This window comes from Hyperoodon ampullatus (genome assembly GCF_949752795.1).
Source record: "Hyperoodon ampullatus genome assembly, chromosome: 2".
In the NCBI taxonomy this organism is placed as follows: Eukaryota; Metazoa; Chordata; class Mammalia; order Artiodactyla; family Ziphiidae; genus Hyperoodon; species Hyperoodon ampullatus.
This window is the reverse complement of record NC_136915.1, coordinates 7,463,283-7,489,982: the sequence shown is the minus strand read 5'-3', so window position 1 is coordinate 7,489,982 and position 26,700 is coordinate 7,463,283. Positions and strand designations below refer to the sequence as shown.

At 49.2% G+C, this 26,700-nt stretch overlaps 1 protein-coding gene across 3 annotated transcripts in view; it reads left to right on the top strand.

Moving 5' to 3' along the window:
- Positions 1 to 15,623: 15,623 nt before the first annotated feature.
- CLSTN1 (calsyntenin 1) overlaps positions 15,624 to 26,700 on the top strand; it is a 78,484-nt gene continuing 67,407 nt past the window's right edge. For all 3 annotated transcript variants that reach the window (XM_079697972.1, XM_079697973.1, XM_079697971.1), the window contains exon 1: positions 15,624 to 15,831. In XM_079697972.1, coding sequence (XP_079554098.1) covers positions 15,741 to 15,831 — 91 coding nt within the window. In that variant the 5' untranslated portion in view covers positions 15,624 to 15,740. The remainder of the gene's footprint in view (positions 15,832 to 26,700) is intronic.

Here is a 26,700-nt window from a genome sequence, read left to right as displayed (position 1 = left end):
GGGAGGCCGGAGGCGGGGGGCTGGCTGCCCCTGCCCACCCACCCCCTTCTCAGCCAGACTGCTGCTGCCCGCTTGCCCCCCTGGGAAACTGGTCCAGCATCCCAGGGGAAGGTGATCTGTGGACTTTCCTCTGGCTGAGTCACCTGCCCATACCATGTCTGAAACTGCTGAGGCCACAGGGAGGCCACGCCCTGGGAGCGGCAGCCTGGACTCTGGCCCCTCAAGGTTTCTGTCTAGAACCTTCCTTGGTGGCTCCCACAGTTCCCCCTAGCTCAGGTGGCCAGCTGTAGAGGGGAGCCCTGAGACCTCTGGCTGGCCCCCGGACCTCTCCAGACTTCCAGGGAGTTAACCCGGCCCAGCTGCCCCAGCTGGGCCCCTGAAACACCGGCTGAGGACCTCCTGCATGCGAGCTGGAAGGTGGCGGGTGACGAGAGGGACCCAGCCGTGCGCTGTGGTGACGGAGGAGGCCGCCCTGGCAGACTGATCTGGAAACACGCCACGGTGTCCTGGGAGGGAGCAAAACCCTTGTCACGGAGGAGGCGGACTCAGGCCTGTTGCCAGGAGCCCAGGCAGTCGGAAGGGTCCCTCGGGGCTCCGGCACCTGCTCGTGGGGCTGTCCTCCTTCCCTGTTGTGTGGCCCAGGGGGTGGGGCGGGGCATCAGGGCAGGGCAGTGGCAGAAGCCTGTGGTTCCACTGCGGGGGTCGCTGGTTCCTGGCTTCTCTCCGGCAGCCAGACCCAGAGAGGGCAGCTGGAGGAGCCCGGGAAACTGCTTCTGAAGGAGAAAGCGTCTGGGGGCGATGCGCCGGGGCAAGCCCGGGAGTTCAGGCTGGAGCCTGGCAGTTGCCAGAGAGCTGGCAACGCACCCTCACCGCCCCGGCCTGCCTGGCGGATTCCTGCTGCCGCTGCTGGGTGGGCAGCTGCCAGCACTAGCTCGGGCCTGCTCTGGCCGCCCCCTCTCCAGGCTGTGTGATCTATTCAGGGCCCAAACGTTTGTCCTGGGGGACTAGGAGGGTGAGAGGGGGCGTCCTAGTACCCTGTCCCTCCTCTGAGACGTTGGGAGGACGAGCTCATGCTTGTATGTGGAGGGCAAGAGCAGCTTATGAGATTAAGCTCTTAAAGGTCGTTAGGCAGAAGAGGAGGCTGGGGCAGGGTGGGGAGGGGGTGGGGCATCGCAGAGAGAGCACTGGCCGGCGCCCAGGGTCTGGGTGCTGTAGCTCCCTCCGCCACTGACCTTGAGTGATTCCATCCCGTGTGTCTGAGCCTCAGTTTCCCACCTGTGACGCAGGGGCTTGTAGGAGTCATTGGTGCTGCTCCCCAAACACTCCCGAGCTCTCTCCCTTCCAGGCACACAAAAGGATTGTGTCCTCCTCGCCCTCTGTTTTCAGTTAAGCGTGGCCCTGACTTGCTTTGGCCAATGAAACGTGGGCAGAAGTGCTGGGCCATTTCAGGTGGAGCCTTTAAGAGCTGCTTGGTAATGTTCCAGAGGTGTCTGGCCTATCAGCCTGGGCCCTGGCAGAGCCCTTGTGCCAGTCTACCGATGAGGAAAGAAGTGTGTTGTTGTTTTGTGCCCTGAGGGTCTTGGGCCTGTTTGTTTCTGCAGCATCACCTGGCCTCTCCTGACCACTAGATAACACGGGTGATCTCGAGCCTTTGAGGCTGAGTGGCATTCTGACTCTTGCTGTATCAGAGAAGGCTCTGTTCTGCTCACCCGCCAAAGGCTCCCCTGAAACCTTGTGTCTGGGAGCTGCTTGCCTTTCTGGTACCCGAGAAAACACAAGTAAGGCTGCCCGCATTCCCACCCTGTACCCTGCAAGGCAGTGGCTGCCCTTTGCACGCAGGATAAAAATCTCCCCTTCCTTGGGTAGGCAGCCCAAGGCCCTGGTGACCTGGCTCCTGCTAACCTCTGACCTCATCTCCTGCCACTCTTCCCTGCCCTCCACACCCAGCCCCTTGTCTCCTTTCATCACCCAGACACGCTGAGCCTGCCCCCACCTCAGGGCTCGTGTGCTGGCTCTTCTTTCTACCTGCAATTCTTCTCCAAATGGCTGAATCCTCAGTTTTCAGATGTCAGCTCAAATGTCACTCCCTTAGTCTGTTCAGGCTGCTATAACAAAATATCACAGACCGGGTGGCTTATAAACAACAGCAATTTATTTCTCACAGTTCTGGAGGTTGCAAGTCCAAGATCAGGGTGCCAGCATGGTCAGGTTCTGGTCTCACCAGCTCTCACGGTGTCCTCACGAGGTGGAAGGGGGGAGGGAGCTCTGTGGGGTCTCTTTTTTTGTTTTTTTTTTTTTTGCTGTATGCGGGCCTCTCACTGTCGTGGCCTCTCCCGTTGCGGAGCACAGGCTCCGGATGCGCAGGCTCAGCGGCCATGGCTCACGGGCCCAGCTGCTCCGCAGCATGTGGGATCTTCCCGGACCGGGGCACGAACCCGTGTCCCCTGCATCGGCAGGTGGACTCTCAACCACTGCGCCACCAGGGAAGCCCTGTGGGGTCTCTTTTATAAAAGCACTGATCCCCTTCATGAGGCCTCCACCCTCGTGACCTAATCACCTCCCAAAAGCCCCACCTCCTAATACCATCACATTGGGTGTTAGGATTGCAACATATGAATTTTTTTTGGGGGGGGGTGGGGCACAGACATTCAGACCATAGCACCCCCTTGAAGGGTCTTCACTGACCACCCTATTTTACTTTCTCCTCCCTGACATGCTCTATCCCATTTTGCTCTTTATTTTCTTTATCTGAAAAAGCCTTATTTATGAATTTCTCCCTTTGCTTGTTTATCTCTCATTCCTCCCATTAGAAGGTAAGCTCGTGGGAACAGGAACCTCGTCTGACTTCTGCACTGCTATGTCTCCATACCTGACATATTGTAGGCTCTCAGTAAAGATTTGTTAAATGAATGAATAGCCTTGACCTTGAAATACCTCCTCTGCTGAGCCCTCTGTGACCCACAGATACAGTGACCCTATTTTCTCAACAAAAACAAAGAAATTTGGGACCTACAGAGAGAAGGGCATTGTCTGTTTCTCTGGCTGAGGCCTCAGGGCACGTTTCAGGGGGGCTGGGCCCTGACACCTGTGTGGCAACCCACACCCACAGCCCTGTTGGGCCTGTCTTGGCTGGTAAAGCAACTCCAGGCTCAGGGACATGCAGTGGTCACAACCTTCTGACTTGAAGGCAGCAGAAACCCATCTCCAACTGGATCCCGTCACTGGGGAGGCTCTGGGGGTAAGCTTGTAGGATGAAGGCAATTGCTGCAGGAACCAGGGCCTCAGGGACTGGAACTGGAGACTCGGTGCTTTTGAGGGGGTTCTCCTCTTCTAGGTCCATCGCTGCTTGTTTCTGCTTCACCATTTGGTCTTCTCATCTCCTTTCAGACTGACCTCCTCCTACAGCAGCCTCGGTGCCCCAAACAATCCCAGGGCAGTGTCTGATTGGCCCTGCTTGGGTAATGTGCCACCTTTGGACCAATCACACTTGCTGGGGCCTTAGCCACATCCCCTTCCTGTGACTGGGGTGGGACAGGCTCTTGAGAGCATCATCGCCACCAGGGCCACAGGCAGAACAGCAGTGGTGCCTAAAGGGAATGATGCTGTGTGATCGGGGACAAGCCGTCCACCACTGGGCTCTGGTGCTGGCTGAACCCCAGGGGGTGAGAAATCCCATGGTGACATCAATCCTGGGTACTCAGCTAACCTGCCACGGGGGTAGGAAGGGGACCTGCCCCTTGAGATCAGGGTTTTCTTCTTCCACATGTAGACCTGGTTTTGCCATCCTAGAGCAGCACTGTGGTGTCATGTAGCCCCTACCTGGGATGGCAGGTGTCCCACAAGAGTAAAAGGAGGCCGGAAAATGCTACACGCTGTACACATGCTTTTGGAGAGTCGCAGTATACTAAAGGTTCTGAGAAGTCCTGCAATAAAGACATCCATTTCATTTAGCTTTTCATCTAGCTTTTCCCTCACCTATTGGAACACAGAACTCAAGTTCTGAGCCCTGCTGCTTGTGGGTTGTGTGTGACTTCTCCAAGCCTCAGTTTCCCCACCTGTGAAATGAGTGATAATACCAACCCCCACAGGGTGGTTTCAAGTGTGGAATGGAAACAGGTCTTTGGTAAGTATCTTGTGAGCCTGAAAGCGCTGTGCAGACACCTGACCATTTTCCGGTTTAACCGGGGAAATAACACATACTCTGTTTACCTTACAAGGTAAGTAATCCTGAGTCATTAAGATTAGGGGATGACAAAGGGAAAGGAGGTGACGCATCCAGGATTGGCCAGACAGGTGACTAATTAGAGGTGGGTAAAGAGGAATTCCAACAGCAGTGCTGTGGAGACTAAAGGCTCAGGGGCCAGGAGAACAGAGGCCACAGTGATGGGAAACCCTGGGAAGAGGTGCTGGGCAGGAGGGAGGTACTGGCTACCACTGTTGAGCCTTTCTCAAGGCTTCTAATCAGACAGCATCACTGGTGTCCACTCCCCGAGCTTTCCTCGTCCCTCATGGGGAACTCTGCATAGGATAGAGGTGGGTCTATGAGTTTGCTTGGGCTGCCTTAACAAACACCATAAGTGACTTAAGAGAAATTCATTTTCTAGGGAAGTCCCTGGCAGTCCAGAGGTTAGGACTCCATGCTTCCACTGCAGGGGGCATGGGTTTGATCCTTGGTCAGGAACTAAGATCCCGCAAGCCGTGCGGTGCAGCCAAAAAAAAAAAAAAAAGAAAGAAAGAAATTCATTTTCTCACAGTTCTGGAGGCCAGATGTCCAAAATCAAGGTGTTGGCAGTGTTGGTCCTGCTGAGGACTGTGAAGGAGAAATCTGCTCCAGGCCTCTCTCCTTGGCTTGTAGATGGCTGTCTTCTCCCACATCTCTTCACATCATCCATCTTCCCTCTACGTGGCTACATTTCCCCCCCTTTTTTTTTTTTTTTTGGTGGTACGCGGGCCTCTCACCGTTGCGGCCTCTCCCGTTGCGGAGCACAGGCTCCGGACGCGCAGGCTCAGCGGCCATGGCTCACGGGCCCAGCCGCTCCGCGGCATGTGGGATCTTCCCGGACCGGGGCACGAACCCGCGGCCCCTGCAACGGCAGGCGGACTCTCAACCACTGTGCCACCAGGGAAGCCCCATTTCCCCTTTTTATGAAGATAGCAGTCATATTGGATTAGGGCCCACCCACAATGACATCATTTTAACTTGGTTACTTCTGTCGAGACCCACCCCCTCCCCAAAGGTCACATTCTGAGTTACTAAGGGTTAAGACTTAAACATAACGAACTTTGGAGAGACACATTCTACCCATAATGGCGGGCATTCTCCTGAGTGGGACTCTCCCTGCATCTCACCAGCCCAAGTCCTTGGCCAAAAGCATGTGGATTGTGGCCTCCTGTAAGAGAGATGGAGCCCATAATTGTGTTAATTGCCATAATACCAAATCTGCAATTAATATGCCATGGGAACACAGAGCAAATGCACTAATAGCACATAATTGGACCTAAACTACACCCTCAGCAGGGCCGTGCGACTGAGCTCCGCTGTTTATGCTCCTTTTCAAATTAGCAAAGACGAGCAAATTAACATCCATTTCCCCTTCACCCTGCTCCGAGGGGAGCTGAGGGGGAAACTCGGGGAGGGGGGATGCTTGGCAGGCACCCAGGTTGGAGCCCGTCCAGAGGCAGGCACCAGGCTGGCCTTTGGAGCTGTGGGCAAGATGAGGGTGTTGAAGGAGTGAGGAATCCAGAGGTTTCCACAAGTCCTCACACTGGGGCTTTGGCTGACCAACCCCCCCACTAGGTTGGCAGAGAGTCTGGTGACTAGGGCATGACTCACACGCAAGTGGCAACTATTTTGGGCCTGGGGCAGGATGAGTTCGGCTTTGGAAACTCGAGGCCCGGTGCTGGGATCTCCTGTCCTTATTGCTGAGGTGGTGGTCAAGTCCGGGGGCAGATGGCAACCCTCCTCAGAAGGGCACATACAAGCTCCTCTGCCCTTTCTGCACGCAGGCCTGACGGCCTTGTGTCTCCCCGGCCCCAGGGACAGCTTTCTGGAGCCTCCTCTGCCCCTGCTTGCCTCCTTCAGCTGCAAGGTGCCCTGCTCGGGCCTGTTGGCAGCCAGCCGGAGCTTCTGTCCTAACACGTGGCATCCCTGGCCCAGCCAGCGCCCCGCAGAGCCTCCACCTCCCCACCCCCGACCATACGTCTGGGGCTCCCTGTCCTCATCCTTGGCCGCCCCATCTGCTTCTTCCTTCTTTCCAGCTCCCAGGTCTTGCCCCAGGGACACAGGAATGGACTGAGCCTGTGGCCTGCGGTTCAGGTAGTCTTTCCTCGCCCATCTGTCCGGGCTCCTAGCTGGGCCTGTGCAGCTGGGGGGACCAGGGTGGGAGTCGGATTAACAGACTCCTCAGCTGGCCCCCTCCCCTCCCCTCCAGGCCACTAGGGTGCCCCTGCCCCCCAGGGCCTGGGCGGAGGGCGAGGGAGGCCCTTCTCGCTCCAGTGCCTTCCTGAAATTTGCTTGCCTGCCTTTCCCAGGCTGTGCTGGACCTCCTGCCTGGCTCCTGCTAAGCCAGCCACAGCAGGGCTCATTGAGAAACCTTGGGTCCTCTCTGCGGTTGGTCCATGGGTTGGTGTCGGGGAGACTGTCTGCCTCTGACAGTCAGCTTCCTCATTTGCATCCCCTAACTCAATGGCTTCAGATGCTGGAAGCCCAGCGCAGCAACTGAGGCCAGCAGGGGAGAGGAGAAAGGGCTTCCTGCTGCCCCTTGAGGCCCAGGGGTGACTGGAAACAAGAGGCCCTAAGGAGGGCACAAAGGGGCGGCAGCAGAAGTCCCTCCCTAGGCCTCCCCTGGTCCCTCCTGCCTGTTGAACAGGGAAGGGGGCAGCACCAGCCCTGTGGCTTTGCTGTGATCTTCTGGGCCCTGAAGATGCCTAGGGCTCTGACTCAGGGCCAATCCTGATCATGCATCCACCATACCAGGAGCTCCCAGAGCTGGAAGAGGTATTGGACAGGACGGAGATCAGCCAAGCAGTTCTCCCGTCTGGATGCCCCTCTGACTTTCCTGGTCTTGCAGAAACTTTCACCATCAGAGCAGTTTCTGGGAGCTAGTGATGTGGGTAAGAGCTTCAGCTTTACGGCCAGACAGATGTAGGTTTGAATCCTGGCTCTACCACTGAGCTTTGTGACCTTGGGGCAAATTACTTTACTTTTCTCAACCCCAGCGTCCTCCTCTGTAAAAGCAGGATAATCATGGTATTCATTGCGCGTGATTGCTGCTAGCATTGAAATCAGATAATGCACAGAATGCTTCGTGCACAGCAAACACTCACTCTGTGAGTCATGCTTGTTATTTCTTGATTTCTGGGGGTGATTAATCCCTGCTACACAGATGAGGAAGGAGGGAAAAAAGGTATCCCTGAGCAATTAAATGAGCTGGAGGCTTGAAAGAGCCAGAATTTCTGAAATCTGGCTTTTGATTTTTATTGTCATTTGCTGGTCCAGGAAAAAACACAAAAAGGCCAGAGGAACCTCTGCTAATTCTATGCTGCACGGTCTTGGCAAGTCACTCAGCCTCTCTGAACTGCTTCCCATCAGTTAAATAAAAACCCCTGGGCTTCCCTGGTGGCGCAGTGGTTGAGAGTCCGCCTGCCGATGCAGGGGACGTGGGTTCGTGCCCCGGTCCGGGAAGATCCCACATGCTGCAGAGCGGCTGGGCCCGTGAGCCGTGGCCGCTGAGCCTGTGCGTCCGGAGCCTGTGCGCCGCAACGGGAGAGGCCACAACAGTGAGAGGCCCGCGTACCACCAAAAAAAACAAAAAAAAAAACAAAAAAAAACCCCTATGAGGGAGATTGTTGTGAGTCCCAAATGCATCAGATGCCCTTGAGAAAGGAAGTATGCTAAACAGATGCAAAATCTAAAGGGCTGCATGAAAGTAGTTATTATAACCATCATCACCTCCTTAGACATCTCAAGTACATTCATATATATCATCAGCACCATCATCATCATCGTGGGAGCAGTTACCACTAACTGAGCATCTAATATGTGTCTCAGGCTGAGCTAAACCCTTTATATGCATTCTCTCACTTGATCCTCACAATAATCTAAAGGAGGTATGGGACTTCCTTGGCGGTCCAGTGGTTAAGACTCCAAGCTTCCATTGCAGGGGACAGGGGTTTGATCCCTGGTCGGGGAACTAAGATCCTGCATGCTGCATGCCGTGGCCAAAAAAAAAAAAAAATCTAAAGGAGGTTTATGATGATGATGATGGTGATGATGACCATTTTACAGATGAGGAAACTGAAGCTCAGAGTATCTAGGTTGTCTGGTCTTTTCTGCTAGTAATCAGAACCCAGGTATATCTGAAGCAAGACCGTGTGAGCAAGACAATCTTCCCATTTTTTTTAACCACTTTATTCTACAACCTCCCCCGTAATTCTAGGAAATATGATGGAGCTAGGATAGAACCCAAGTTTGGTGCTGTTTCCACTGTGCCCAAACAGTGGCCGTGTTTCCTCTGGGCAGTTTCTGCCCTCGCCTTTCCCTCCTCCCGGGAAACCCAGTCTAGTCCTTTCCATCAGCGTGTTGTATGCAGACAGGGCACATCATATTTGGCTTGTGTGCCCTCAGAGGGACCACGTTTGCCCATATGTGATGTGTGTGTATAGCGCATTGGGTGTATGATTGGTGCTGCAGAATAAAATAGCCACCCCTCCTCTCCACGGCGCAGAAGTGAGTGGCACGTGTGCATCCCCTGGCAGCCCATCCAAAGAGAGGAGAAAAGGCTGTGTGTTACCTTTGGGAGTGAGGATAAGCAAGAAAGCTCAATTTCTGTCCCTTTTGGGGGTGCAAAAGTGAGCTGCCTGGCTTCTGTGTCAAGGTGAGTTTTCCTTCCCTGGAAAATTTCACCAGCCAGAGATAGCCGATGCTTCACGTGGGGGAATTCCTGCTTCCTTTGCAAGTGGAGAGTTATGGAAAGCTTTGGGGAGAGTCTAACCCAAACCCACGTGCCCCAACCTGACTCTCTGGAGACCAGAGGAATGCCCCTTTCTAAGTCAGGGTTTCTGCCACTGCCAGAGAGACGTAAAGCCCCGAGCCATGGAGAGAAATGAATAATGATAACAGCTGATGTCATACGTTGGTTCCTCTATCCCTCACATCCACCCAGGGAGGTGGGCACTGACTTATCTCCGTTTTACAGATGGAGATACAGAGATTGGAGAGGTGGAGAACCTTACCCAAGGCCACAGAAGGAGAAACCAGTACAACTAACAAAAATACAAAAAGGCTCACTGCCTCACTCTTTGTAAAAGCAAAAGACTTGAAACAACCCATCATTAGGGGACTGATGAAATAAACTCCAGTGTGTCTGCAGGAAGGAAAACTCTTTCTCTACTCACAACACCTCTTTTTTAAAAAATTTTACTTTTGGCTGCATTGGGTCTTTGTTGCTGCGCACAGGCTTTCTCTAGTTGCGGTGAGTGGGGGCTCCTTTTCGTTGCGGTGCGTGGGCTTCTCATCATGGTGGCTTCTCTTGTTGCAGAGCATGGGCTCTAGGATTAGTGGGCTTCCGTAGTTACGGCTCAGTAGTTGTGGCTCACAGGCTTAGTTGTTCCGCGGCATGTGGGATCTTCCCGGACCAGGGCTCGGACCTGCATTGGCAGGCGGACTAACCACTGTGCCACCAGGGAAGTCCCTCTACTCACAACACTTCTGACACCAAATGTGGGGGTTTTCCACACCAAACAATTCTCTGTGGACATCAGCTGGGTGTCCTACAAATTAACTTAATCTACTAATTACCTAGAGTTAGTGCAGACCCCGCGGGTTAGGGCTCAGCCCCACCTGCCCTTACTTCTTTTGCAAACCACAGGGAGTGGGTCCCCAGGTTACCCACACTTCTGTCTGACCTGGCTGTGACCCCCCCCTTCAGTTTCAATAATTTGATATAATGACCCACAGAACTCGGGGAAACAGCCGACTTACCTTTCCCAGTTTATTGTAAAGGATATTATAAAGGATCCAAATGAACAGCTAGATGAAGATGGACCTAGATCAAGATCTAGGAGCTGCTTTCTGTCCCTGTGCAGTTGGGGTGCACCACTCTCTCAGCAAGTGGATATGTTCACTGGCCCAGAAGTTCGCCGAATCCTGTAGTTCAGGGATTTTTATGGAGGCTCCATTATGTAGGCATGATTGATTTTTTTTAAAATTTTATTTATTTATTTCTTTATTTTTGGCTGTGTTGGGTCTTCGTTTCTGTGCGAGGGCTCAGTAGTTGTGGCTCACGGGCCTAGTTGCTCCCCGGCATGTGGGATCTTCCCAGACCAGGCCTCGAACCCGTGTCTCCTGCATTGGCAGGCAGATTCTCAACCACTGCGCCACCATGACTGATTATTAACTCAACCTCCAGCCCCCTTCTTCTCCCTGAGGTTGGGGCAGAGTGGGGCTGAAATTTCCAAGCTTCTAATCATGCTTTGGTCTTTCTGGTGACTGGCCCTCATCCTGAAACTATCCAGGAGCCCACCAAGAGCCACCTCATGAGAACAAAAGATGCTCCTGTCACCCAGGAAATTCCAAGGGATTTAGGAGCTCTGTGCTCGGATCCGGACAAAGGCCAAATATGGATTTCTTATTATATTACAATATTCTGCCACATGAGGGAGTACTATGCATCTATGAAAAGGAATGAAGACTGTTTGTATACTGAGATGGAACCATCTCCAGGATATTTTACTAAGTGAAAAAAATCAAGATGCAGAACATCTGGTGCGATATGCTGCTTTTTTTTTTTCTTTTGGCCGCACTACATGGTATGGGGGATATTAGTTCACTGACCAGGGATCGAACCCGTGCCCCCTGCAGTGGAAGTGCAGAGTCTTAATCGCTGGGCCACTGGGGAAGTCCCGTGATAGGCTGCTTTTTATCTAAGAAAGGGAGAGACATATCTAACTCTTCACTTGCATTAAAAAAAAATCCCACAATAGAAGGATAAGCCAGAAAAGACAAAATGGTAATCTTCCAGGGGAGGAGAGGACAGGAAGGAAGAGACAGGAATGGAACTAGACTTCTCTGAGCATCTTGCTTTCTAGATTTGACTTCGGACCCATGCCAATATTTAATATAATCATATAAGATTAAATGGAGGGGCTTCCCTGGTGGCGCAGTGGTTAAGAATCCGCCTGCCAATGCAGGGGACATGGGTTTGAACCCTGGCCCGGGAAGATCCCACAGGCCGCGAAGCAACTAAGACCGTGCACCACAACTACTGAGCCTGCGCTCTAGAGCCCGTGAGCCACAACTACTGAGCCCACGTGCCACAACTATTAGAGTGCCACGCACCTACAGCCCGTGCTCCACAACAAGAGAAGCCACCACACTAAGAAGCCCGCACAATGCAACGAAGAGTAGCCCCCGCTCGCTGCAACTAGAGAAAGCCCCTGCACAGCAACGAAAACCCAAGGTAGCCAAAAATAAAGAAATTTAAAAAAAAAGATTAAATGGAAATATTATAAAAGGGAAGGAAGCGGATAGATATGGGTTTCACCCAGGTCTGTCCCACCAGCGTTCCTGCTCTTAAGCACACATCATCTCGTCCCTCATTAATTATCCCTTCTAACAGTAATGGAGTGACCTGGCCAGGCCACCAGAAGGCAGCGATGGGGCCAGACCTCCTGGCTTCCAGGGCCTCGGAGAACCCTGGTGGTGGTGCTGGGGCTGTGGTTTTAGTCCTTTAGGGAATCTGTAATCTGTCGCTCTCATCAAGATTCTCACAACCTTCTCCCGCGCAGCCCTGAAGTGGGTTTGCCCCCAAGAACATCCTTTGGAGAGCGGCCACAACGATGGCTTACCTGCCTCCAGCTTGGGTTCCACAAACACTGGCCGAGCAGCACATGCTGTGTTAATAGTAATAACCCGCCCACCAGAGAAGGACTCTGTCTTCTGGCAAAGAGCCTTCCTGCACGAGCCTTCATTTCATCCGTTTCTACTCTGGACTTGGGAATGAACAAGCCAGTGAGGAACCCCAGCCTGGGTGAGGAATGCCTCCCAGGGCCTCGGACAGCTGGAGGGTCTGACGTGGAAGGGCAGGCTGGCCAGGTTGTGGGACCCCGCGCAGGGCTTTTTTTTTTTTTTTTTGCATCTTGGGCGTAATTTCCTGTAGGGGCGAAGGCATCGTTTGGGCCCAGACATGAAATTGAATCCCAGGTGTCCTTCTTTCTAGCAATGAACTGGGCAAATTTTACATTTTTCTCATCTGGAACCATAAAAGTACCTTCTGGAAAGGGTTGCTGGAGGCATAAGTGACATGTTACTTCCAGGTAGAAAGCTTAGGCTATTGTTATTAGCAAAAGCCATTTCAAAAGATGCAGCACCGTGGAAATTCTGTGTCCTCTCTACTTACTGCACAGACGGGCTGACTATGCGTTCAAAAGATCAAGTCTTCCTTGCCTGGCTCACAAAGCCACCGGCTCAACCTCCCAGTCGCCGCCTAAGGATGGGCCTGGGTGGTGCCTCATTTCCCTTGCTCCAGGGCTCCCAGAGCTGCTGCTGAGTCAGCAGCTGGCTTGGCTCAGGCAAGGACCCTCTCTGCTACCCATAGCCTCAGCTTGGATCGATCCCCATCTCAGGGCCATTTTGAGGATTAACTAATCCATCACGTGGAGACCTCTGAAAAGTGCCAATATGGCTGAGGCTATTGTCAGGCCAACCAGAGACTGAGTTCACTGGTTTCCCTGGCTTCCAACATGCTCAAGCTGAGCCTTGCAGCTGGACCAACTGTCCTATGGGCAATATCTCAGTGTGTGCAGGTTGCACTGAGCTCTGGGGCCGCCTGCCTGCCCACCTGCCGCTGGACCTGCTTAGATCTATCTCTCTGTTTCTCTAAGGGACAGAGTGGGTGAGAAGATAAAGGGATCAGGATTCCAGACACCAAAGAGCTTTAGTTTGTGTTGCTTATAGGACTGAATACATTTTCCCTCTTGGCATCAGCCTATTGACTCAAAACATAGTGCTGAGATTATGCCTTTCTGATTTTATGTTTTGTCAATCTCCAAGGTCCCTGGAAACCTACAGGCTATGTTTTTTACTCTCTGAGATGTGATCTGCATAATAATAATAAAAAACTAACTCAGCAATTCATTTAGTTCATCACCGAGTGTTTATTGAGGACCTACTGTATGTTTAGCAGTACACTAGGAGCTCAAAGGAAAAGAACAAACTACCATAGGTTTAGACCTATTGTATATTAGTCTCTAGGAGGCACTTTAATTGCATCATCTCATTTAATTCTCACAACTCTAGGAAATAGGTATCATTATCCCATTTCACAGGTGAGGAAAGAGATTCAGAAGGTTCTGTAACTTGTCCAAGGTCATTCGTAGTAGCAGAAGCCAGAATTCCCATCCAGTGCTGTCTGACTGTACCATCTGCGTCCTTCCCACTAGAATAGTGTGGAGAAGAAGAGGACACATGTGGAGTAGTCAATCAACAGCACAAAGTAGCAGATTATGAAGCCTGGATTGTTGGGTTAAGAGCATGTGCGTTTGGGGAGCGAGGGCCTGATAGTCCAGAGGACTTCCTGGAGGAGGCAGCCCAGAAAGTGCACTGCTAGGACCTGAGGCTCAGGGCAAAGGTTGGGGATGGTGTGCCATGTGATGCTGCCCCTGGGAAGGAGTGAACTTGAACTCAGAGAGTGGTGAGACAGTGGGCCCTGAGGTCAGCTGGGTGGGGCCCAGGCATGAGGGGTGGGAAGCCCAGCAGAGCTGTCTGGGCCTGATGAGGTGGCAGCAGGGAGCCACTGGGAACCAGGAAGGCCCGGAAGCAATAGCAACTCCCGGAGAGGATGACTCTGCAGTGCTGGCGAGGAGTGGGGGGCATGGCTTGGAGATGGCAGGGGCCAGGCAGGTGCCGGGGGGAGGGGTCTAACCAAGGGAGTCTAGTCCTCTTGGACTCAGGGGCGGGATGGGCCGGGGGGATGAGATGTGGAGTCTTCAGGCTTTGGTGGAGGATGACTTTGAGGGACAAAGGACAGGGAAGAGCATATTCCATCACAGATTGCTTTGAAACTCCCTCCAAGGTCACATCACACCTCTGTTCACTGCTGTCCAAGGTCTTCCTGTGGCCTGTAGCGTTAGGTCCAAGTCCCTCATCCTGACATTTAAGGCACCTCACAACGGCTTCGATCTACCTTTCTGGGCTCTGCACCCACTACTCTCCTAAATAAGTCCTCCGCTCTCCACAAACTGAGTGACTCATTCTCCTCCCAGCCTCCCAGGCTGCCTGCCCACCCTCCTTCACCCCATCCCAAGCTGGTCTCGACAAAGCCGTCTCCACAAAGCCCACCAGCCGGCCAGAACCTCTCAGCAAACAGGGCCAGGACAATCACTGTGCGGTGAATCACCTTTGATAGCTCTTCCAGCAGAGTCTTGAATAATTAACATTTAATCGTTGTTTAACCTTTGCTGTGGGTGTCTCCTTAATGCCAGCCCTGTCCTTGAGGGCTGATCTTTTTACAGTATTTGTTTCAACTAGGGAAGTCATTTCGCCTTAGTTTCCTTCTCTGCAAAATGAAGCCAATAAAGTCGGCTCATAGGGCACAGTGCCTGGCACTCAGGAGACCATCCATGACTGTTCTGGTCCTTTCCTCTAGTGTGAGGCACCCCCAGGGGTCGGGGGGAGGTAGGGACCCCAGGACAGGAAGAAAAGAGGAGGACCCAAGAGCCCTGAAGGGACGCTTCTTCGTCCATTTGGATTTCTGCATTTCTAAGGGAACGTTAGCATCACACTAAGATCTAGAAAGGGTCACCTGCACAACCCGCCTTTAAAAAGCCACAAACGGATTTCTTCAGCAAATGGAGGAATCCTGAGTTACAAATTCAGGACGGACTCGGGACAAGCAAGCTCCCTCCCAGCGCTGGAACCACTGCAGCACGTGCTGCGCAGCCCTTGATTGTTTACAAAGCGCGTTTCGCTGACCTCGTCTCCTTGAATACCTTTCACGACCCCGCAAGCTCCCTCTCAGCACCGCCACTTGGCAGAAGAGGGCACCGAGGTTCTGGGAGGCGACGTGACTTGCTCGAAGTGGCGCAGGGTGTTGGCGCTCAGCGGCCCTGGGCTGCACCCTCCAGCGGGGTCTGCACTCCTTGGGGTGGGGGTTGGGAAGGGGAGAAAGGGGAGGCACGGGCCCCAGGGTAGCTCTCGCTCGGCTCCGGGGCCTGTGAGCGCGCGTGGGGATGAGGAGTTGATGCTCGCGGTTGCGCCAGCCGACAGGAGGGTGCAGCCCGCGGGGCCTCTCCCAGCCTCTCTCGAGCCCAACCCCCGGCGCGGCCCCGGGGCCGCGCGCTCCAGGCGCCGCCGGCGGGTTCGGAGGCCCGCGCGCCCTGCCCCCACCCCACGCCCCGCGCGCTCCCCGGGGCGCCGCGCGCGCGCCTCGCCGTCGCTCCCCTCCCCGCCCCTCCCGCCGCCACCCCGCCCCCGGCCGGGTACCCTCGCCGGACCCGAGAGAGAGCGCCGCCGCCATCTTAGTTGCTGCCGCTGCCTCCAGCGAAGCGCTTCCTCCGCCGAGGGGAGGGCGCCCGCGGCCCGAGCGCGCGGCCCAGCGTCACGGCGGCGGCGCCTCCTCGGACCCCAGTGCTCGCCGCGGCGCCAAGCAGCCGGCTTCGGGCCACGAGAGCCCCGCTCGGCGCCCCGCGCGCGTCCCTGTCGCTCCCGCCTCGGGCGGGCCGCGGCGCCGGGAGCCGGAGCGATGCTGCGCCGCCCTGCTCCCGCGCTGGCCCCGGCCGCCTGGCTGCTGCTGGCCGGGCTGCTATGCGGCGGCGGGGTCTGGGCCGTGCGAGGTAAGCGTCGGGGCCGGGTAGGGACGCGGGGGCTGAGCGCCGGGAGCCGGGTCGGGACGCGGGGCTCGGGGCCCGGCGCGCGGCTCTGGGTCGGGGCGCTGCAGGCGCCTGGGGGAAGCTGGCCGCCCGCATCGCACCCGCGTCGGGTTGGTGGCTGCACGGATCTGGGGGGACGTGCAGAAGGGCCGAAGCGTGGGTCAGTCTTCCTCGGCAGCGCCCGCAGGCTGGGGAGGCATCCCTGGGGTGAGATACCGGGTACGTGTGTTGTGTGCCGAGATGTGAATCAGGCCGGGGGTGCACGCACGGTTTTTGGTGTGTGCTTATATAAGAGCCCACTTCTCCGCATCCTTTTCCCAGATTCCGATTATCTGCTGCTGCTCTACCGCGGATGCGGCGTCTTCGCCCTTTTCCGCCTCCTTCCAGGGTCTTTTAAGCGTGTTTTCGAACGAGCCGAGGCTGAAACTTCTGGCTCCCCTCCCACCTTTTCACCCAAAGGTGAAATTGTGATGAGGTTTACGACCGTCGTCTCACCCGGTGTCAGAAATCTTCCTCTCCTCCACCCCCGACGCCTTGGTGCAGTTTTTCTGACAGTAATTTAGGTCGTGCAAAAACGAGAAACCCCTCTTTGATTCCTTAGGGCCGAGATTATTTTATGGTTACTTGGCAAAAACATATTACTTAGTGAATCGATTGTTTTGTTGTTGTTTTAACCTTCAACCGCTTAACCTTTTCAGCGTTACACGCTCTCTGATATTGACTGATCTTTGCCAACGAAAAGCTTACGCATTGCAGATATATGCTTCCGAGTGGATCTTGGAATCATAAACATTTTCCTCGGCCTTGGAGCAAAGTAATCTAGGTGTAGTCTATAGAGTACTTGCTCTGATTTTTTAAATCAAAAATTTTGAGAGAGGGAGGGTTGATGGAAGGCCGAATGAAATGGTCATATTTCAATTTAGCAAAGCTTTTAAAATAATTATCATTTTCTCTTTCTGGGCATGACATATCAAGAGAAGTATGGTGCTCACAAATGAAAGGGCAGGAGAAGCAAGTGCATGTTTTGTTGTATGTTCCTTTCTTCACATCCAGGATGATAAACTTGGAATACTTCTTTCATTTATCTCATTTCTAACATTCTTTTGACTCTGTCAAATTCAGGTCTCAGTCACTAAGTATCTAATTGCTCTCAGTTTGATTTTACATCAAGGTAAGTTTGAAATGTTCTTTCCAGATGTGGGATGGAGGTCTCTAAGTCTCATAGATCCAAGAAAAAAATGTCAAAGTTTGCTTCTCTTGGGGAAAACCCACACAGCTTAAAAATATGTGCTTGGATTGGGTATTTTGGGAACAGTTCAAGTATATTGAGTTTAGTCAGTGATAATATTTCTTGTTAAAATCCACATTTTCTTAAGTTTGTCCATTCACCTGCATTTGGTGTTCAGTATTGAATTAGCAAATGGGCTAATTAATGAGCCCGTTAGCGTTACTGAAGATTTCAGCTATCACATGTCTTCATTATGGCGGACTAACAGAAATCTTATGTGAAAGACGTGTTGAGGGCTTGAGTCCTTTGTAATTTGCTAACTTTCTCTAAGCTTTTCTTGGTACATTTATAATGCTTAAGAATCTTAGTCTTCCAAATAAAAACACATTTTAAACATCAGTTATTCTATTGCATTTGTTGTTTTTCTTCCAGCTTGCAGGTTAGAAAAACGTCTCATGAATGTTCCATGAAATGCTAATAAAACGATTTCATTTTGAGATGTTACAAATAAATTTTGTATTTAAATAGGCAGTTTGTGGAGACACTTTCTGTGGGCTAATTGTAAAAGATGATCATTTCAAGTAATACCTGAATTTTTAATCCTGCAAAACAGTGTGACATTAGTAACTGCTGTTCATTCATACTGTAGCTACCTCTAAAAATAATGGGGGAAAGAAACGTATAAACAAGGAGAGATGTGAGGTTTTGTAATATAAATTCCATTGTGACTATTAATTCGTTGTTTTATGGAGAACCCTAAATTTCACTTTAATTGTAGCTGTAGTTCTCAAAAAAAATCAAGTAAACCAAAATATTAGGAGAAATTTCCTTGGCATACCCTGTACCGCCTGCCTTCTCTCCAGTCCGTCAGTGATCGGGAAATAGATAACTGAAATCAAGAAAATAGAAAGCTTCTATGAATATTAAATAAAAATAAATGCAATCTTGTAATGCGTTTCAAAGCCAATAAATAACATTCACTGTTACTTTTCTGTTTGCACACAAACTTCTCAGTGGAGCCTCTCCTCACCATCCTGGTTGAAATTTCATCTCTCGGAACCCCTGAATCTTCCCTCCTCTGCTTCACTTTTTCTTTTCTCCGTAGCACTTACCCCATTCTAACACGCTCCGTTATTTACTTATTCTGTTTATCGCCTGTCTCCCCTCACTGGAACCTATGCCCCAAAGTGGAAGGGTATTTTGGTCTGTGTTGTTCACATATGTATCAGCACACAGTAGGCACACAGTATTTTGTGAATGAATGTATAACTCTGTTCCAGTTTAGGCAGCTTAGTGTTTTTACATCCTGATTTTTACCTGACAGATAAGTGTTAGGTACTGAGAAAAGCATCACAGAGTATAAAGGAGCTTGAATTCTACAACACGGATATAAGACTTCATTAGTAGATAATTTTTCAAGGATTCATTATGTTGATTGCAGCATTGGAGTATTAGATCATAAAAGTCTGTATCAGCCTTTGACGGCTGTAGCTCTGTGGCTACCACTTCGAGTTCATTTTTCAAAAAAACTGTAATTCTCAGCTTTTTGGGAAAGCTTAATTTTTTACCTTGTTTTTCACAAGCAACTTTGAGGAAAAATAATTTTATTGTAGACCTAAATATTACACTTAATTTAACATTTTTATTGCTGGAAGTAAATTTATTTCACGAGACCTATAACTGCTAAAGAAATAATAAAATATTAATAATCCTGAATGTATTTCGATTTAAGAGCTGTGACTCGATTAACTGGAACCCTCAGTTAACTGGAATCCAGCTTTTGGCTGCATACTGCTTTCAGGAAAAAAAACATAAAACCAAACAGTTTCCTAGAAATTCTTTTTTAAAAGGAAGTTGTAGGAATTCATATCATACATTATCTGGGTCAGTACTATTTGATTTTTGAGCCAAAAAAAGCAGTTAATTAAGTTTTAGGTATGAGGAATATGACCAATAAATGAATTTTTTATGAAATATGATAACATTATTTTTGTATTGGAATTAGAAAATGCTATAATTCCATGATACTAGTTTTAGGACTTGGTTAAGCTTACTCAACCAATTCTTAACATATAAAATGAGGAACCTGAGGGATATTAAATATTTAAGACATGAAAGAAAAGGATTGAATTATTTTCGTTACTGCTTTCTAAGATAGGACAATGTAATATTTTGGATAGAGTTTTTGCTTATAATAGTTGAAACAAAATAGGAGATTTGGTTATTCTGAAAATCATTGAGTCTTATTTCTCACCCCTTCTGATTGAGGTTTTAGATCATTACGTTCTTAAAAATATACTTTGGTCATGATTTGGTAAGAGCAGAGGTACTTAAGAAATTTATCTTTTATGATTGAAATTTAAGATATTGATTTGTGATATTAGATTTTAGTAGAGCTATTCTGTCTCCAGAATGTAGATTGAAAGTTGGTGGAAATGATTTATGCATTGTCATGTTCTTGCACTGTTTAAAAAACCCCAAACCCTCACAAGTGACATTTTGACACCAGTAGAGGCTATGCAAAGGCCAGAGTTAGGAAGCTTCAGACTATGACAGTCCTGCCCTGCCCTGCCCGCATGTCAGCCTGATGCAAGGTGCCCGTTTTTCCATAGAGTCACCACCATCTAGGAGTTGGGGCACAGCATCCAGTTGTCCCCTATTTGATAGGTCGTTTCTTCCCTATGTTTTAGAGAGATTTTTGTTCATTTTCTCATTTAGCTGTAGGATGATATTAGATTAAAAACTTCCACAAGATCTGTTGCTAAGGCTTTTTTATTTTTAAAGTTCTAGGCGAAGATTCAATTACTTCAAAGTCATGGAATTTAGAACTTCTTAAAAACCAATAAGATACGTAGGAAAGTTAACATCCTTCTATTCCAGAACCCCAGTGAGAAGTATGCAGTGGCATGGTGGAGGAAGAAGCAGGTGTTTCTTTTTTACCTTTGGTCGGACATGAATTTTTTTTTTCCTGGAATTTTCCTTTGCAGCAGTTATGTCTGAATTTTATTTTATTTTTTATTATTTTTGGCTGCGTTGGGTCTTCATTGCTGCGCGCGGGCTTTCTCTAGTTGCAGGGAGGGGGGCTACTCTTCGTTGCGGTGCACGGGCTTCTCATTGCGGTGGCTTCTCTTGTTGCAGAGCACGGGCTCTAGGCACGCGGGCTTCAGTAGTTGTGGCTCGCGGGCTCTAGAGCGCAGGCTCAGTAGTTGTGGCGCACAGGCTTAGTTGCTCTGCAGCATGTGGGATCTTCCCGGACCAGGGCTCGAACCTGTGTCCCCTGCATTGGCAGGTGGTTTCTTAATCACTGTGCCACCAGGGAAGCCCACGAATATGTTTTGAACCAGTCTCATTCTCTCGTGACAAGAACTGTTCTATCAAGTCTGCTACTCTTCAAGTCTACCTTGATCTGTACTTTCTAGAACTTACTGTTTTAGGGCAAAAGAAGACTTTCCTTTCCTGCATCCACTCTTTTTTAATTTGAAAAACAGGTTTATTGAAATACAATTCACATACCATAAAATTCACCCTTTTAAAGTATGCAGTTCGGTGATTTTAGTATATTCACAGAGTTGTGCAACCATCCCCAATATCTAATTGCAGCACATTTTCATCACCCCTGAAAGAAACCCCATATCCCTTAGCAATCACTCCAAATTCCCCTTTTTCCCATTCCCCCCTGGCAACCATTAATCTACTTTCTATCTCTATGGATTTGCCTGTTCTGGACATTTCATATCAGTGGAATCATTATAATATGTGGCCTTTGTGACTAGCTTCTTTCAATTAGCAGGATGTTTTCAGGATTTATCCATGTTGTAGTGGGTATCAGTGCTTCATTCCATCTTATGGCTGAATAATATTTGCTATAGACTGAATGTTTGTGTCCCTCCAGAATTCATATGTTGAAACCTAATCCCCAATGTGATGGTATTTTGAGGTGGGGGCTTTGGGGAGGTGATTAGATCATGAGGGTGGAGCCCTCACAAATGGGATCAGTGCCTCTGTGCAAGAGACCCCAGAGAGCTCCCTTGCCTCTTCTGCCACCGGCGGATACAACGGGAAGATGGCTCTGAACCAGGAGATGGACACTCACCAGACACTGCATCTGCTGGCACCTTGATTTTGGGTTTCCCAGCTTCCAGGACTGTGAGAAATAAATTTCTGTTGTTTGTAAGCCAAAATACTATGGTATTTTGTTATAGAGCCCAGAGAGACTAAGACAATGTTCCATACTATGTGGATAGACCACGTTTTATATATCCATTTATCAGTTGATGGACATTTGGGTTGTTTTCCACTTCGTGGCTACTGTGAATAATGCTGCTGTGAACATGCATGTGCAGTTCTCTTGGACATATATTTGTGTGGACATACATTTTCAGTTCTCTTGGGTGTATAACTGGAGTGGAATTGCTGAGTCTTATAACTCTATGTTTAACATTTTGAGGAGGTACCAAACTGTTTTCCAGAGTAGCTACACCATTCTACATTCACTCTTGACCTCCATAATCACTCCCAGGAGCATCTTTTTAATTAGATACATATTTCACAGTTGTCTAAGTGTTTTCTTATTGACAGGTTTAAGCTGCTGATTCTTTTTCCTGCTCTCAGGATAAATCGGCATTTCATCCAACCAACTCCTTCCTTCACCCCTATCTCCCAATATCATTTCTACCCAGGACATTAGACTTTGAGTTGAAAGGAGCTTTGAAAGGTCTGTCCTCTGCACTTAAGTAGCCTTCCCTGTAAAAGAGACGTTTCTTCACACGTCCCTGACAATTGATCATTCAGCCTGGGCACTTGCTAGCTCACAAAGAAACCATTTTCTTCAAAACATTGTTTGGGACTTCAGTCAGCTTTCCTTAGGACTAAATCTTATCAATCCCTCAAACCTTTGCAGGCACCCAGCCATGCAGCTCTTTGTTTTTGTCACCCCTCACTTGAAGAAAGGCTGAGAGCATCTGTGGCCAAGCATCCATCCCCCAGGCCCTGATTTCTGCCTGTGGTCTGAGGAATGAGCTAGTACAATGCTGCAGACCCAGTGATTGGGGGACACCCTAGTCACAGCAGAGTAAATATCTAGGGCTTAACTTTATGAAAGGAATTGTAAGAAACACTAGAATTCTTAAACTATGGCTAGTTTAGAAAGTGACATTTCTTCATTCATTACATTTTTGTTAATAATTGGCTAAAAAGTACTTTGTTAAAGTAAATTAGTTTGTCTGGTCCTTTGATTTATTCTTTAAGTAAACTTTGTTATTTACCCAATCTTCAATTCATAGTATAAAACACTTAGAAATGTCTTTAGATTGAAAGTGAATTTTAAAACAGTAAAAATGAATGTCATCTTTAATACCTGCTTAAAGTATAGGGAAGACATATTTATTCTGAGCTCTTCCTAAATCTTAAAAGTACTAATACAGTACTTTCATTTTAAGGACCACCAAGAAAAAAAAATTGAAGGTCATAAACTCAAATTGTAGATAGTGTAAAACTTGAGTGATTTGTATGAGGTTGTCTGATAAGTGGCTTTTAAAGAGCAAAATTTATTCCATCTGAAATGCAGAATCCAGTCACATTTAATTTTGTGTATCTCAGACGTAGTTAATGATGAATATTGATAGGACCAGCTGCATAGTCAAAGTGTGGGGCTCCTTTGTTAAAAAATGATTAGGAATTTCAAGATGGCAGCAGAGCATTAAACCAAGCATGGGGCCCGGCACGCCCAGGAAACTGGTCCTGAGTATTGATAGACTTAATGTGGCCAGAGTATTCATAGGATGTGGGCCTGACCCTGAGATTTTAGCCAGAGCCCTTGGTCCTCTGGGCACCTCTCAGATGAAGCAGCTGAGGCCCAGCCCTCCTCAGCGGCCCCTCCCCACTGATGCCGCCCCGCCCCCCCGCCCCCCGCCACTGGAAGACTCATTCACTGGTGGCCTCGGGGTGGAGACTGCACACTCTGCTCTGTCCCCCAGCACCTGGCGAAGGACAGAGCATACTCAGTTCACAACAGACAATGCGAGCACATGGGAGGTAGAGGCTAATTGAGGAACAGGGTCGCTTTTGATTTGGGGGATTAAAGCCTTTCCGTCAAGCAGATTATATTTACCTTTAAAAAGCCTTGACTAATTCATGCCAGTTTCCTATTACTCATGGAATTAGTAACAAGGATAACAGAAATAATTAAAATTCTTGGGTAATCCCTAACCTTGCTTTTTGCCGTGCGTTTCACATGTTTATCAGAGTAGCTAGTAAGTAGCAAAATGCACCGGCTTGAATTTAATTTTCTCCCCAGGCCGCTCTCACTTTGGGCCACGGTCATGAAGAACGGTGGGAGGGCTGAAAGGTAGGCAGCAGCCATTCTCAGCCTTTGAGCACCTCATCTGCTAGTGCTGTGCTAATGGTAGGGTCCCTTGATAATCCCCCAGCCTGAATTATAAAGCCCCAAGTTGGCAACATTTCTGATCTTGCTTCTGAGTTGTTTGTAAATATCCATTCATATCTGCACGTGATTCCTGAATACGGCACTTTGATTTGGCAGGGGTTTTAAAAAGTCCATGCACAAGTGTACGAAGCCTTCTCTTGCTTAATTAAGGGAAGCAACTTGTATCTTAGAAACATTCAAAGCCTAGAATGGAAAATGAATTAAATGCTTCTTTTATATGAAATCTGACATTTAAAAACCTTTTCTAATCGGAGGAAGATGTACCAGTGGGATAATTTAATAACATAGCCTCTCCCCCAGTTGTGACTTCAATTAATAATAATAACTGCAACATTAATACTTGTTTGATGAAATGTTTTAGAAAGGTCATAAGTGCCGGTAATTAATAAATTTGCCTATTCAGTTAATAAAGTTTACTGACCCTATTTTTTTCTAGAATTAGTCTTTTCTGAGTATTGAAAGGTTTGATATATTTATCACTACTTTTAAAAAGTAATGCATAAGGCAAGTGTGTCTTCACTGCATTTTTTTCTTTTCTTTTAAAATGGTGTATATGCTTCTGTGGTTTTCAGTGCTGATGGGCAGAGTGAACCAGGGGCAACGAGAAAGCAAACATGGGCCACTCAGGCCAGGCTTCGGTTGTTTAAGCCTGAAGGGAGAAGGCTAAAAGGGTTTCCTGAAGTTTCTGTTTTATCTAGAAACTCATCTCAGGGGTATAGGAGAGCCGATGGGGATTTGGAGCAGAAGCTTTGCCTTGGAATAGAGCAGTCCTGACTGTACCTGCTTATCTTTTGGAAACCCAAGTACAGACAGGTAAACTGAGGCAGGCTGGTGCAGTGGGCGGTGGTGGAACCCTGGCACCTGAGGAAACCCCCAGTGGTGGCTGACAAAAGTCAGTCGGTGTTTAGTTCTGGTCAGATTGAAATCTTGTCTCCTGAAACGCTCAGGCACGTTTTATTTCTCTGAGCTCAGGTTGCCTGAGTCAGGGGAACTCAGCCCAGGTGAGACCACCCCAGCTCTGTGTTGTCTTCTAGTGCCTGTTCTTCAGCTGCTTAGCCTGGCTTTGTCTTGATGTGTTGTTTCCTGGGACCCATTTCTGATTCCCAGATGACCTGAAAAGGCAATTCATATCACTCTGTTAGGAATTCAGATTGGAACTCAAGTTATATTTTCCCCTGGAAACATTGTTACAAACTGCTTAAAGCTCCAAAAGTGATGGTCAGAAACCAGTTTACCCATTACGAGTTGAAAAATCAGGCAAATATGCAGTAAAACACAGCCCACACACAGCCTTATAATATTAATCATTATATAAACCAACGAAATGCTGGTTCCCGTTGTGTGGTAAGTAGGTCTTGGGGTAGTGGAGCAGCTTCAGAGAATGTGTGAGGCGTGTTGGCTTGGGCCTGGAATGAAGAGGAGCCTCCAGGAAGAGAAAGGTCGAGGGACTAGGAGCCCGATGATCTGCGTGACCCAGCCTGTGCGAGGAGACCGAGGGAGTGAGGCCTGTTCACTGCGACCCCAAAAAAGAAAGAGAGGCAGCGGAAGAGAGGAGACCCGGGCCAGCAAGCCCCCTGGTGCCCAGGTGACAGCACTGCCTGGGGTGGCCAGGGTGGAAGAGAGGCAGGGGTGTAGCAGGCCCTCAGCAGGCGGAGTGTCAGCCACGCCGGGAACTGCCTGTATGTGCAGGTCGCCCCTTCAAGAGAATACTCACTGATGTGCATCGTTTAAACGAATGACTTACCGTCCGATGTACTGAATGTTTTTCATCAAAGAAAATTTTACTTAAGAATTGCTATTTAAGGGCTTCCCTGTTGGCGCAGTGGTTGAGAGTCCGCCTGCCGATGCAGGGGACACTGGTTCGTGCCCCGGTCCGGGAAGATCCCACATGCCGCGGAGCACCGAAGCCCCTGCGCCACAACTACTGAGCCTGTGCTCTAGAGCCTGCGAGCCACAACTACTGAGCCCGCCTGCTACGACTACTGAAGCCCGCGTGCCTAGAGCCTGTGCTCTGAAACAAGAGAAGCCACTGCAGTGAGCAGCCAGTGCACCGCAACAAAGAGTAGCCCCCGCTCGCCGCAACTAGAGAAAGCTTGCACGCAGCCGTGAAGACCCAGTGCAGCCATAAATGAATGAATGAATGAATGAATGAGTGGAATTGTAATGGTCGGGTTCCTTTGGAAAAAAAAAAAAATAAAACCTTTCCTTGGGGGACTTCCCTGGTGGTCCAGTGGTTAAGACTCCACACTCCCAGTGCAGGGGGCCAATGGTTCGATCCCTGGTCAGGGAACTAGATCCCACATGCATGCTGCAGCTAAGACCCAGTGCAGCCAAATACATAAGTATTTTTAAAAAGTAAATAAAACCTTTCCTTGGGACTTCCCTGGCGTTCCAGTGGTTAGGACTCCGTGCTTCCACTGTGGGGGGTACAGGTTCAATCCCTGGTTGGGGAATTAAGATCCCGCGTGCTATGCAGTGTGGCCAAAAAAAAATAATAATAATAAAACCTTTCCTTGAATTTTTCAAGTCCCTGAATCTATATGAATTAAATTTATACTTTTGTAGAATTATTTTACTAAAGCAAATGTAAAAACATGTATTTGACATAACCCCCCAAATTCTCAATTGGATTTGTAGGTGTCATTTACTAGAGGTCATCCTTTCTAAATAATGGTGACATGGTGATTTCTAACAGTAATGATAAAGGATCAGTTGTAGGCTTCCTCTTCAAACTGTTATATAGGATACGTTGATTGCTAAGACAGTGTTTCCCTAAGGATGTTACATGGATAGGTGTTACTTGGTAAAAGGTGTCTGTTGGTCACCTAAGTTTGGGAAATGCTGTTAAACAGGTTTCATTACTGTAGGACTTCTCAGAACCTTTAGTGTAGTCGTGCGTGTTGAAGAATCGCCACACAGGGATATAATCCACATTTATCCAGGTAACTTGACCATGGGCCCTTCCTGGAGCGTGTTGTGGCACTGGTGTTCCATAGAACACACTTTGGGAAATGCTGCTCCAGATTGTCCCCCCACCCACTGTAATACATTTCAGTACAAAAAAGAAAAAGTTAAAATGACCGAAAATACTGCCTTTGAGATCCTTAGTCTTGACACTTTTGTACATATCTCTAGTTTTCTTTCCCCCTTGTAAAAATTT